The sequence below is a fragment of the Heteronotia binoei genome, chromosome 6, assembly GCF_032191835.1.
Source record: "Heteronotia binoei isolate CCM8104 ecotype False Entrance Well chromosome 6, APGP_CSIRO_Hbin_v1, whole genome shotgun sequence".
Lineage (NCBI taxonomy): Eukaryota > Metazoa > Chordata > Lepidosauria > Squamata > Gekkonidae > Heteronotia > Heteronotia binoei.
This window is the reverse complement of record NC_083228.1, coordinates 142,476,471-142,489,680: the sequence shown is the minus strand read 5'-3', so window position 1 is coordinate 142,489,680 and position 13,210 is coordinate 142,476,471. Positions and strand designations below refer to the sequence as shown.

The following is a 13,210-nucleotide window of genomic DNA, read 5'->3' as shown; positions in this document are numbered from 1 at the left end:
AGAACTCGTGGGCATTCGATGAAATTGCTGAGCAGTCGGGTTAGAAGGGATAAAAGGAAGTCCTTCTTCACCCAAAGGGTGATTAACATGTGGAATTCACTGCCACAGGAGGTGGTGGCAGCTGCAAGCATAGCCAGTTTCAAGAGGGGGTTAGATAAAAATATGGAGCAGAGGTCCATCAGTGGCTATTAGCCACAGCTTATTGTTGGAACTCTCTATCTGCAGGCAGTGATGCTCTGTATTCTTGTGCTGGGAGAGGGCAACAGTGGGAGGGCTTCTAGCCCCACTGGTGGATCTCTTGATGGCACTTGTTGTTGTTTTTGGCAACTGTGTGACACAGTGTTGGACTGGATGGGCCATTGGCCTGATCCAACAGGGCTTCTCTTATGTTCTTATGTTACACAGAGTGTTGGACTTGATGGCCCATTGGCCTGCTCCAACAGGGCTTCTCTTATGTTCTTATGTGACACAGAGTGTTGGACTGGATGGACCACTGGCCTGATCCAACATGGCTTCTCTTATGTTCTTATGTGACACAGAGTGTTGGACTGGATGGGCCATTGGCCTGCTCCAACAGGGCTTCTCTTATGTTCTTATGTTACACAGAGTGTTGGAGTTGATGGGCCATTGGCCTGCTCCAACAGGGCTTCTCTTATGTTCTTATGTTACACAGAGTGTTGGACTGGATGGGCCATTGGCCTGATCCAACATGGCTTCTCTTATGTTCTTATGTTACACAGAGTGTTGGACTTGATGGGCCATTGGCCTGCTCCAACATGGATTCTCTTCTGTTCTTATGTGACACAGAGTGTTGGACTGGATGGGCCATTGGCCTGATCCAACATGGCTTCTCTTATGTTCTTATGTTACACAGAGTGTTGGAGTTGATGGGCCATTGGCCTGCTCCAACAGGGCTTCTCTTATGTTCTTATGTTACACAGAGTGTTGGACTGGATGGGCCATTGGCCTGATCCAACATGGCTTCTCTTATGTTCTTATGTTACACAGAGTGTTGGACTTGATGGGCCATTGGCCTGCTCCAACATGGATTCTCTTCTGTTCTTATGTGACACAGAGTGTTGGACTGGATGGGCCATTGGCCTGATCCAACATGGCTTCTCTTATGTTCTTATGTGACACAGAGTGTTGGACTGGAGGGGCCACTGGCCTGATCCAACATGGCTTCTCTTATGTTCTTATGTGACACAGAGTGTTGGACTGGATGGGCCATTGGCCTGCTCCAACATGGATTCTCTTGTGTTCTTATAAGCCACAGTGGTAAAGAAGGCAAATTTCACGATGGGATTTATTACATAAGGGGCTGAGAATAAAACAGCCAACATTGTCTTATCCCTGTATAGATCTGTGGCTCGGCCTCATTTGGCATACCATGTATCAAGGCTTTTTTTTTAAGCAGGAATGCACAGGAATGCAGTTCCAGCTTGCTCGGTGTCAGGGGTTGTGGCCTAATATGCAAAAGAGTTCCTGCTGGGCTTTTCCTGCAAAAAAGCCCTGCGCGAAACAACGGTGATGGTAGGGGGTGTTGCCTAATCGGCACATGAGTCCCTGCTGGGCTTTGCCTACAAAAAAAGCCCTGCCGTGTATAGTTTTGTTTCCACACCACAAAAAAGATAAATCGGTGGGGTTCACTGCTAGTGGAGGTGGTGAAGGTGATGATGGCATCCAGAGGGGATCAGGCAGGTCTGTAGATGACCAGCATGGAGTATTTCTAACAGCAATTATAGCAGGGGTGGGGAACCTCCGTCCTGAGGGCCGTATATGGCCCTCGAGGTCACTTGACGTGGCCCTCGGAGATTGCTGGGCGAAACCAAACCATGTGGCAGCCTCCCTGGGGCCTGGCTGGCCAGCGAGGATCATGGGGCCCAGCTGCACTGTGCAGCAGCCTCCCCAGGGCCAGGCAGGGATCACAGAGCCCAGATGTACTGTGCGGCAGCCTCCCTGGAGCCTGGCCGGCCGGCCTGAATTGCTGCAGGGCCTGGAAAAGTTACTGTCCCAGTTCAGTTTGCGCTTGATCATCCCAGAGGGTGTGGCCTAATATGCTAATGAGGGTGTGGCCTAATATGCTAATATTAGGGGATGTGGTCTAATACGCTACTGAGTTCCTGCTGGGCTTTTTCTACAAAAAAGCCCTGGACCTGTGCATTTGCCTAGGGCGGCAGCCCGGGTGTGTGTATGCCAGATTGGGCTCTCCCCACATGACTTCAAATAGAAAAAACAATTATTTGCATTAATTTTGCTGACCTGAATCATTCTCCCTCGGCGGAGCACTGTTTTTTAAGTTGATAATTCTTTATGGCCCGCGAATGATGTTATAAATATCCATATGGCCCTTGGCAGAAAAAAAGGGTTCTCCGCCCCTGAATTATAGGGAATCTCCATGTCTGGAGGCAAGAAGTCTCTGAATCCCATTGCTAGGGGACAGCATCCAGGCAACTTCTTGGCATTTGTGCCCTGTTTGTTGGGCCCTCCAGAGGGTGTGAAATGGGGAACTGGTTTAGCTGACCTACCAGTCTGATGTAGCAGGGCTCTTATGTTCTTTGACGTATATGTAAGCCCGCCATTTCTCCTGCCGGATGCAGGGCCCAGGACGCTCTCGTTCTGCTAGCCGAGATGTTTTCCCCAGAGGAAAGCGTTAGATGTAGTGCAGATCGCAGATGCGTCCTGGTGGTCCCTGCCCAAAGGGCACATCCTTACAAGATAAAAGATGCAGCGGTGGACAGGGAAGCCTTCATGTGCCGAGGAATCCGATATGCCGAAATAGCACGCCGTCCTGTTCGGCTCTGCTCGAGTCCCTTGCCGTTTTGTCTCAAGAAGGAGAAGACCATAGATTTCTACCCCACCCTTCTCTCTGAATCAGAGTCTCAGAATTACTCACAATCTCCTTTACCTCCCCCCCCCCTCCCAATAGACACCCTGTGAGGTGGGTGGGGTTGAGAGAGCTCTCCCAGAAGCTGCCCTTTCAAGGAAAACTATGCCAGAGCTATGGCTGACCCAAGGCCATTCCAGCAGCTGCAAGCGGAGGAGTGGGGAATCAAACTCAGTTCTCCCAGATAAGAGTCCGCACACTTAACCACTACACCAAACTGGCTCTCAGGAGACAGACACCCTGTGAGGTGGGTGGGGCTGAGAGCTCTCCTAGAAGCTGCCCTTTCGAGGATAACCTCTGCCAGAGCTATGGCTGACCCAAGGCCATTCCAGCAGCCGCAAGTGGAGGAGTGGGGAATCAAACCCGGTTCTCCCAGATAAGAGTCCTCACACTTAACCACTACACCAAACTGGCTCTCAACCTGAGGACCCCGAACAGTTGGCTAACAGAAAGGAACATTTCTTAGTCTGGAAGTACAGGGCCTTTTTGAACTCGATCTCATTATGCTTAAAAAATGCACTATGACTAACAGGTTGAATATGTTCTCTCTCCCCCACTCCCCAGGTTCTGTCTGCTATGTAATCTGTCCCAAAGAATTTTCTCCTTTACTTTTACAGTACAATAACTTTTTTAAAAAATTATCTGTTTGACAGCCACGAGGAACTATACTCCAGCCGGCCATATGGAGCGCTGGATTCAGGCTTCAATAGCGTGGACAGCGGAGACAAAAGGTGGTCAGGAAATGAAGTAAGTGCCCTTGCTCTGCTTTTTTTGTCGGTGGGATTTGCAGCATGTGCAAGGAGGGAACCGCAAAACAGATCGGGCGGCGGAAGACTTAATCGCTCAACGCCGTCAGGGTGTAATCTTAAAAACAGCTTATCCTGATGGTCTAAGGATTGAGGCCAAGGAGTCGTTTTCCAATCTCAAATTCTTTCTACTATGACGGAACCAGGAAGGCTTGCAGGTGACATCTTTTGTCCCTCTTAAACAACAAAGGTTCTTTTTGGAATTTGTCCGTCGGCTTTTGAGTGTAAGTTGCAAAAGAGAGGCGGAGGAATCGTCATTTTTTCCCCCCCCAGAAATATTCAGCTGGTGTTGTTTCATAGGGATAACATGTACAAAGGCTATGGCCTGTGTGTGTTTAAAAAGCAGTTTTTCTCATAACTCAGGAACTGACCAAGTTACTGTTCTCAACACAACTGAGAGAACTTTAAATTATTTAACCCAAGAGAAGAGGTGTTTGTATTGTAAGTCACCCGTCTGGTGTAGTGCTTAAGTGCGCAGACTTATCTGGGAGAACCGGGTTTGATTCCCCACTTCTCCACTTGCAGCTGCTGGAATGGCCTTGGGTCAGCCAGAGCTCTCTTATCTGGGAGAACAGGGTTTGATTCCCCACTCCTCCACTTGAACCTGCTGGAATGGCCTTGGGTCAGCCAGAGCTCTCTTATCTGGGAGAACCGGGTTTGATTCCCCACTTCTCCACTTGAACCTGCTGGAATGGCCTTGGGTCAGCCATAGCTCTCGCAGGACTTGTCCTTGAAAGGGCAGCATCTGGGAGAGCCCTCTCAGCCCCACCCACCTCACAAGGTGTCTGTTTTGGGGGGAGATCTAGGAGATTGCAAGTCACTCTGAGTTTCTGATTCAGAGAAAAGGGTGGGGTAGAAATCTGCAGTCTTCTTCTTCTTCTAGTTCCTGTAGGGTAGAAAGGTGGCTAATAAAAACATTTGAAATAAATAAATGAAGTGCCTCATTAGAGATGGGAGCCAATATCTTTTCAGCGGTGGTTTTAAACAGCAGATTAGGTTGGGAACTACCTGAAGATTTGGGGAGGTGGAACCTGAGGAGAGGAGGCACTTCAGTGAGGTATAATGCCATAGAGTCCACCTTCCAGAACAGCCATTTCCTCCAGATGAACTGATCTGTCGCCTGGAGATCAGTCGTAATTCCAGGAGAACTCCAGCTACCACCTGGTGGTTGGAAGCCCGGGCGCGCACAGTTGTGTTTGTTCTGGGCATGTTTAAATTGAGACTTGGTAATCCATGTAAATCTCCCTGCAGCAGAAGCTGTATGAGATATGTCATATAGAGGATGGTGTGGAATTGTTTTCCGTGATCCCAGAAGGCAGGAGCAGAACCAACAAGTTGAAATTAAATCAGAAGAGTTTCCGGCTCAACATTAGGAAGAACTTGCTGACAGTTAGAGCGGTTTCTCAGTGGAACAGGCTTCCTCTGGAGGTGGTGGGCTCTCCTTCCTTGGAGGTTTTGAAACAGAGGCTAGATGGCCATCTGACAGCAATGCTGATCCTGTGAATTTAGGGGGAGGTGTTTGTGAGTTTAGAGTGGTTCCTCAGTGGAACAGGCTTCCTCGGGAGGTGGTGGGCTCTCCTTCCTTAGAGGTTTTTCAACAGAGGCTAAATGGCCATCTGACAGCAATGAGGATCCTGTGAATTTAGGGGGAGGTGTTTGTGAGCTTCCTACCTTGTGCAGGGGGTTGGACCTAGATGACCCTGGAGGTCCCTTCCAACTCTATGGTTCTATGATTCTACGATAATTCTGCCTGGTGCAAAATTTTTTCCCAGTGTCCACTAATTGAGGCCATAGTTAAACTGGAATACACAACTGACAGTTCTCTTAGAAAAGCATGTTAGCAATGGGGGAAAGTTAACATAAACTCAGGACGCAAACAAACTCTTGTTTTGTCCACCTGCCTTGTACACGTTTATCGTAATTTTGGGGAGGAGCTGCGTCAACAAGGGATCACAGTCCTGAAGATCCTGTTTTTGCAAGCTTGTAGTAAATTTCATTTATTTATGTTAATTATAGTCCACCTTTCTCACTAGGAATCAAAGCGGATTACACAGGGTGGGTTAATACAGGCAACAGGATTGGGGCACTCAATACGCAATGAAAATAGGATTAAGGTTATGCACATCTGAAACCAGCCGGAAATCTGAAAAACAGAACTGCAGCAAAGTATAAATGTTAACATGTTAAGAAATGCAAAAATTACATAGTAAGATTCTACTTACAGCAAGTTGCATACCAGGGGTGTCAAACTCATAAATGACGTAAATGAGACCTTGTCGGGCCGGGCAGTGTGTGTACCGATTTAAGATTAGGTAGCAGAGATATAAGCTTTTTAAAGGACACAAACACAAGTAAAGATTTTTTTAAAAACTTAAAATAAGACATGCTTAAAGCATTAGCACTTTTTGGTCTTAAAGGTGCTTTCTTTGTATCTCTCTCGTGCGATCCAGGGAACTGGCCCAAGGAAGCTCTGGCTCTTTCCCTTTTTCCCCAGGGGACCAGGAGGGGGAGTAGCCTAACCCAATGGAGAAAATCAAGGGAACTGGGCAAAAGCTTTTTCCTTCCTTCTCCAGGGGACCAAGAGGAGGAGAAGCCTCAGCCAATAGAAAGAAGAGAGGCTTGGCTCAGTAGCTCTGCTGTGCGATTGAGAGAGCCTGACAAAGCAAGCTCTGCCTCCCCCTCTTCCTGAGTGAGGAGCCTCAGCCAATGGAATAAATGGAAAAAATAGAGGCTTCTCTCTGTAGTTCCTGTGCGATTAAGCAAGCCCTGCAAAGCAAGCTGTGATGCAGAAGGAAGCAAAAAAAAGGGAGAAGGAAGCAGATGACCCAGTTGCTCGGGGGCCTGATAGGAGCCCTCCAGGAGCTTGATTTGGCCCTCGGGTCGCATGTTTGACACCCCCGTATGTACGCAGTAGTGTAGACCAGTCTGTTTATCCCAAAGAACTTTGTAAGCTGTTTATACAGTGCAACCCCATTGACTTTGCAGAAAAGCTCTCGTGAGTCAATGACGCGTGTTTTCTTACTTCCTTTTCAAAACGAAGCCGACAGATGAATTTTCTGACCTTCCTCTTCGAGTAGCAGAGATTACAAAAGAGCAGCGATTAAGAAGAGAAAGCCAGTACCAGGAGAACAGAGGGAGCCTGATCGTCACCAATGGTGGAGGTAAAAGGCATCCATTCATTTGGTGGCTCCAGATACTAGGATGTTGGTTTATTTGTGGCACTTACTCTGTGAGATGAGGATGCGCCGTTTTGCGTTTCTCAGGCATTTGGTAATTTTGCATCCGTTAATTCCAAGGATTGCTCTTTTGACATTCTGCTATGGCTCATTCCCAAAACAGATTTAAGTTCAACTGAACCGTTGTGACATTGCATTTCCACCAGCCACAGAGCCAGCGTGGCATAGTGTTGGACTAGGATCTGGGGAATGCACAGGGCTTTTTTTTGTAGCAGAAATTCCTTTGCATATTACGCCACGCTCCCCTGATGTAGCCAGTCCTCCCTAGAGCTTACAGTAGGCCCCGTACGAAGAGCTCCGGAAGCTCCTGGAGGATGGGCTAAATCAGGGGTGTGTGGCCTAATATAATGATATTGGATCTATATCCCGCCCTCCACTCCGAAGAGTCTCAGAGCGGCTCACAATCTCCTTTCCCTTCCTCCCCCACAACAGACACCCTGTGAGGTAGATGAAGATATTGGATTTATATCCCGCTCTCCACTCCGAAGAGTCTCAGAGCGGCTCACCGTCTACTTTACCTCCCTCCCCCACAACAGACACCCTGTGAGGTAGATGAAGATATTGGATTTATATCCCGCCCTCCACTCCGAAGAGTCTCAGAGCGGCTCACAATCTCCTTTCCCTTCCTCCCCCACAACAGACACCCTGTGAGGTAGATGAAGATATTGGATTTATATCCCGCTCTCCACTCCGAAGAGTCTCAGAGCGGCTCACAATCTCCTTTCCCTTCCTCCCCCACAACAGACACCCTGTGAGGTAGATGAAGATATTGGATTTATATCCCGCCCTCCACTCCGAAGAGTCTCAGAGCGGCTCACAATCTCCTTTCCCTTCCTCCCCCATAACAGACACCCTGTGAGGTACATGAAGATACTGGATTTATATCCCACCCTCCACTCTGAAGAGTCTCAGAGCGGCTCACCGTCTACTTTACCTCCCTCCCCCACAACAGACACCCTGTGAGGTAGATGAAGATATTGGATTTATATCCCGCCCTCCACTCCGAAGAGTCTCAGAGCGGCTCACAATCTCCTTTCCCTTCCTCCCCCACAACAGACACCCTGTGAGGTGGGTGGGGCTGGAGAGGGCTCTCACAGCAGCTGCCCTTTCAAGGACAGAGGCTCAGAGCGGCCTACAATCTCCTTTCCCTTCCTCCCCCACAACAGACACCCTGTGAGGCGGGTGGGGCTGGAGAGGGCTCTCCCAGAAGCTGCGCTTTCAAGGACAGAGTCTCAGAGCGGCCTACAATCTCCTTTCCCTTCCTCCCCCACAACAGACACCCTGTGAGGTGGGTGGGGCTGGAGAGGGCTCTCACAGCAGCTGCCCTTTCAAGGACAGAGGCTCAGAGCGGCCTACAATCTCCTTTCCCTTCCTCCCCCACAACAGACACCCTGTGAGGCGGGTGGGGCTGGAGAGGGCTCTCACAGCAGCTGCCCTTTCAAGGACAGAGGCTCAGAGCGGCCTACAATCTCCTTTCCCTTCCTCCCCCACAACAGACACCCTGTGAGGTGGGTGGGGCTGGAGAGGGCTCTCACAGCAGCTGCCCTTTCAAGGACAGAGGCTCAGAGCGGCCTACAATCTCCTTTCCCTTCCTCCCCCACAACAGACACCCTGTGAGGCGGGTGGGGCTGGAGAGGGCTCTCACAGCAGCTGCCCTTTCAAGGACAGAGGCTCAGAGCGGCCTACAATCTCCTTTCCCTTCCTCCCCCACAACAGACACCCTGTGAGGCGGGTGGGGCTGGAGAGGGCTCTCACAGCAGCTGCCCTTTCAAGGACAACCTCTGCCAGAGCTATGGCTGACCCAAGGCCATGCCAGCAGGTGCAAGTGGAGGAGTGGGGAATCAAACCCGGTTCTCCCAGATAAGAGTCCGCACACTTAACCACTACACCAAACTGGCTCTCCAATATGCAAAGGAGTTCCTGCTACAAAAGAAAGCCCTGAAGGGAGGAGCCTTGGCCAATAGAGAAAATAGAGGTTTTGCTTCACTATTGAGCAAACCTTGCAAAGCAAGCTGTGATGCAGAATGAAGCAAGAGAGAGGGAGAAGGAACAGATGACAGCCAGTTGCTTGGGGGCTTGATAGGAGCCCTCTGTGGGCTTGATTCGGCCCCCGGGCCATATTTTCACCAGTGGTTGGTAATTCGAGGCAGGCAAGACAGAGTAACAGCTTGCAAAATGTCTCCCACTTTAAGTTCTACCGAGGTGAATTCCTGTAAATTCACTGCATTCGTGGAAGTAATAAATCGTATAGTGATGGGAATTTTTTCCCCTTTGTGCATAATTCATTCCAACCTATGAAATAGCTCTTAGAACGATTTAATAGTTGGAAAACTCTTTCCTTCAGTCAACACTTTATAGAGACGGGTGTGCTCCCTGGTTAAGTAAACCAGTTAGAGAGAGAGTTCTCATATCAGATTTGGGCGGGGGGGGGGGCGGGGAATGTGATCGAATCGGGCAGTGTAGCAGATAGCGCCTGTGGGAGATTTTTCACTCACTGAAATTTCAGCTTCTGTTCTTCTCTCCTTTTAAAAATACCTGCTTACCTGATATGTGGTTCTTTTCTTTGGATTTGCTCAGTGGAACATGATCTGGATCAGATCGACTTTATCGACAGCTGCGTCACGGAAGAGGAGGAGGAAGAGGTGAGGCAACCCAAGAGCATGGAGCCGGACAGCCTCAGCTCACAGTTCATGGCCTATATCGAACGGCGAATCTCACACGAGGTGGTGCTTCCTTTTCAGTTAGCTCTGTGTGTGTGTGTGTGTGTGCTCGTGCGCACGCCCCTGTTGGAAAATGCTTTTTGCTTCTCAAAGATTTCAGGTTTTCATGGCTGGTAACATCATTAGGGTTTGTAGAATATTTCGAGCTCAAGTGCCGTGTTTTACTGGAGAAAGTGTTCCTTCCAGACGTTTCATTCTCAGCTGTGGAGAACATCCTCAGTGGCGTTGTAGCCGGAGCAGGCGCTCTGACCTTCTTGGCTGCTGTGCATTGAGTGGGGCCAGGGCTGCTGGAGAGCTGCTATTTCTAGGCTGGAGGGGGGGGTGGTGAAATAGCAGCTCTCCAGCCTAGAAATAGCTGCTCTCCAGCAGCCCTGGCCCCACTCAATGCACAGCAGCCAAGAAGGTCAGAGCGCCTGCTCCGGCTGCAACGCCACTGAGGATGTTCTCCGCAGCTGAGAACGAAACGTCTGCAAGAAAAACTTTCTCCAGTAGAACACGGCACTTGGGCCCGAAAGATTCTACAAACCCTAATGCTTTTTGCTTCCTTTAACACGGGGATCCCCATTGTGGTGCTCGCCAACACCTTTCCCTTGAATCATCCCAAAACCATCGCCCCTCCCCTCCCCCCCAGCTGGTCCGTTGAAAAATTGTCTTCCGCAAAATGGGTCCCTGATGCCAAAAAGGTTGGGGCCACTGTTCTAGTGCTCTCCGATGATCTGTTTTTTAAGTTATCATCTTTTGTTTGCGTTGTTTCTTTTGGGCCTTTGTAGACTATTGTTCAATAATCAGTCACATTCAGTGTCTCACTCAGCCTCATCCATCGAGCCTTTGAAAGACAGAGAGTTTTCTTGGCCCTTTAGCATAAATCCAACCCCACCCATGGCAGTTTTGGATGCCCCAAGGGAGAGCAGGAGGAAAGGTCAGACATCTTTTAAAATATGGCTTTTTTTTTTGTCCTTTTTGCGGAAAAAGGGAGACATTCAGTTAATTTTGAGGTTTATTCTTGGATTGTACGTTTGAACAATGTCTTATCTGTGTCCTGAAGAACTCTGCTGTTCAAAAGCTGCCTGTGTCATCTGAGCTAAGCCTAGGAATCCACTCCAATATTGGCGTAGCTGTATTCTCGCTTTTTACAAACTTTATCCAAAATAACAACTGCAAAAGGAAAAAGAAATAAGGGACAACTTAAATTATCAATCCAAGTCAATATACACACAAAACTAAACTTCTTTTACTCGCAAATATTCCTCTCAACATAACTTAATAAAGCGATCCAGTTTGCTTCCCAATCTTTAACTCTTTCTTGAAGAAGAAGATAATACTGGATTTATATCCCACCCTATACTCTGAATCTCAGAGTCGCAGAGTGGTCACAATCTCCTTTATCTCCTTCCCCCACAACAGACACCCTGTGAGCTGGTGGGGCTGAGAGAGCTCTCACAGCAGCTGCCATTTCAAGGACAACTCTGAGAGCTATGACTGAACTGAGGCCATTCCAGCAGCTGCAAGTGTAGGAGGGGGGAATCAAGCCCAGTTCTCCCAGAGAAGAGTCCATGCACTTAACCACTACACCAAACTGGCTCTCAGAAGACAGACACCCTGTGAGGTGGGTGGGGCTAAGAGGGCTCTCACAGCAGCTGCCCTTTCAAGGACAACCTCTGCCAGAGCTATGGCTGACTCAAAGCCATCCCAGCAGCTTCAAGTGGAGGAGTGGGGAATCAAGCCCGGTTCTTCCAGATAAGAGTCTGTTCACTTAACCACTACATCAAACTGGCTCTCCAGTTGAAGATCATAGCTTGTATCCAGTGGTATCTTTAAAACCAGCAGTTTTCTTCTGGGTCTAAGTTTTTGTGTGCCTGCACACTTCTTCAGATACATTGAAATAGAAGTCTCCAACCTTTCCAGATTGGTAGTGGATGAGAGTGTTGCCGGGAACAGCCAATTAGAGTCAAGATGTATAAGTAACTGAACAGTAAATATAGCTAAGTCTGGATGAAGGTGATTGGTAAGACTTGTAAATAGCAGCAAATTAGTGTGCAGTGTAGTAAAAGAGCAGAAAGCAGAGGGCAAAGCCGTTGGGAGCCATTTTGACCCGTGGTTTCTGCTCCCCGCAGCTTTTTGCAGGGAGCAGAAAGCAGTGATTTAAATGGCTTCCAGCCATTTAAACCAAACAACTGAGCCTCAGGGAGCTCAGCTTCTTCTTGTTTAAATGAAGAGCAGAAATCATGGCTTGAAATCCCTGCTTTCTTCACTTCACAAACTGCGTCAAAATCCATGAAAATTCTGGCAGTCCTTCAGTTCACAAAGATTGTTTCACTACCTGAGATGTTCCTGCCGCTAGTCCCAAGAATACTGACCTCGATACTAATTGCCTGACTCTCTATGAGGCAGTATCTTGTGTGTGTGTGTGGCCTTCTTTCAGGCTAGTTTTTTTAGTGGATGCAATTAATGTGTATGTGGTATTATGTGCATGTGGTATTATGTTGTCAAAAGCTTTCGCAGCTGGAGTTCATTAGTTGTTGTAGATTTTCCGGGCTGTATGGCCGTGGTCCTGGCATTGTAGAACCTGACATTTCACCAGCAGCTGTGACTGGCATCCTCAGAGGTATAACACAGAAGGCTAGAATTCTCTCTGTGTCAAAGTGAGAAGAAGATGGTAGGCATGTAATTTATATCTACTCAGGAAGGTGGGGTAGGGCGGTGTCATTATCTTGTAGGAGCTTCCCATGCTAGTGGAGACGCTTTCCTGAGGAGGTTCCTTTGCATAAGTATGTGGTATTATTTCTAGACCACTGTACAGTAACGCTACCTGAATGTTGGGGAGAATATATATAAAAAAGGAAAGGTCCCCTGTGCAAGCACCAGAGCTATTAACATGCTGTCTGAACAGTAGAGCCCACAATCTAAGATGCTGTGTAGAGCTATCATGTTAAACAATAAGGAAAATCCACCTTGAATGATTTTGCAGTCATTTAAAGCAGACTTCATGACACTGTGCCCTGGGGAGTGACAGTGGCTCAGTGGTAGAGCATCTGCTTGGTAAGCAGAAGGTCCCAGGTTCAATCCCTGGCATGTCCAACTCAAAAGGGTCCAGGCAAGTAGGCATGAAAAACCTCCGCTTGAGACCCTGGAGAGCCGCTGCCAGTCTGAGTAGACAGTACTGACTTTGATGGACCAACAGTCTGATTCAGTATAAGGCAGCTTCATATGCGTATTTCCTCATTTGGCACTCCGAGTGTCTCCTTTGATGCTCTCTTGGCGTGGGAGGGAATCATCACTGTGTTTTCGGCCTCCGAACACTTAGGTATGTATTGATTGAGGGGGGCGGGAAATCTACTCCCTTAAAACTGCTCCCCGCTGTGACCGTCTGGACTGTAGGAAATGGAAGGGCTCTTAATAAGGCTAACCTCGAAATCAGGAAATGTTCCGTAATGTGTTTTCTCCACTCTGGCCTCCTAATCCCAAACCCCTCGCGCAGAAGTGCAGCGGGAAGCCTGAAGCAGCGGCTGGGCCCCCCATGGGATAATCTTCTACTTTGCTTAACGAAGCAGCGTGCCCCCC

At 48.6% G+C, this 13,210-nt stretch overlaps 1 protein-coding gene across 3 annotated transcripts in view; it reads left to right on the top strand.

The window, feature by feature from the left end:
* LRCH3 (leucine rich repeats and calponin homology domain containing 3) overlaps window positions 1-13,210 on the top strand; it is a 219,112-nt gene that overhangs the window by 102,917 nt on the left and 102,985 nt on the right. For all 3 annotated transcript variants that reach the window (XM_060242835.1, XM_060242833.1, XM_060242834.1), the window contains exons 7-9: window positions 3,541-3,634; window positions 6,734-6,854; window positions 9,507-9,652. In XM_060242835.1, coding sequence (XP_060098818.1) covers window positions 3,541-3,634; window positions 6,734-6,854; window positions 9,507-9,652 — 361 coding nt within the window. The remainder of the gene's footprint in view (window positions 1-3,540; window positions 3,635-6,733; window positions 6,855-9,506; window positions 9,653-13,210) is intronic.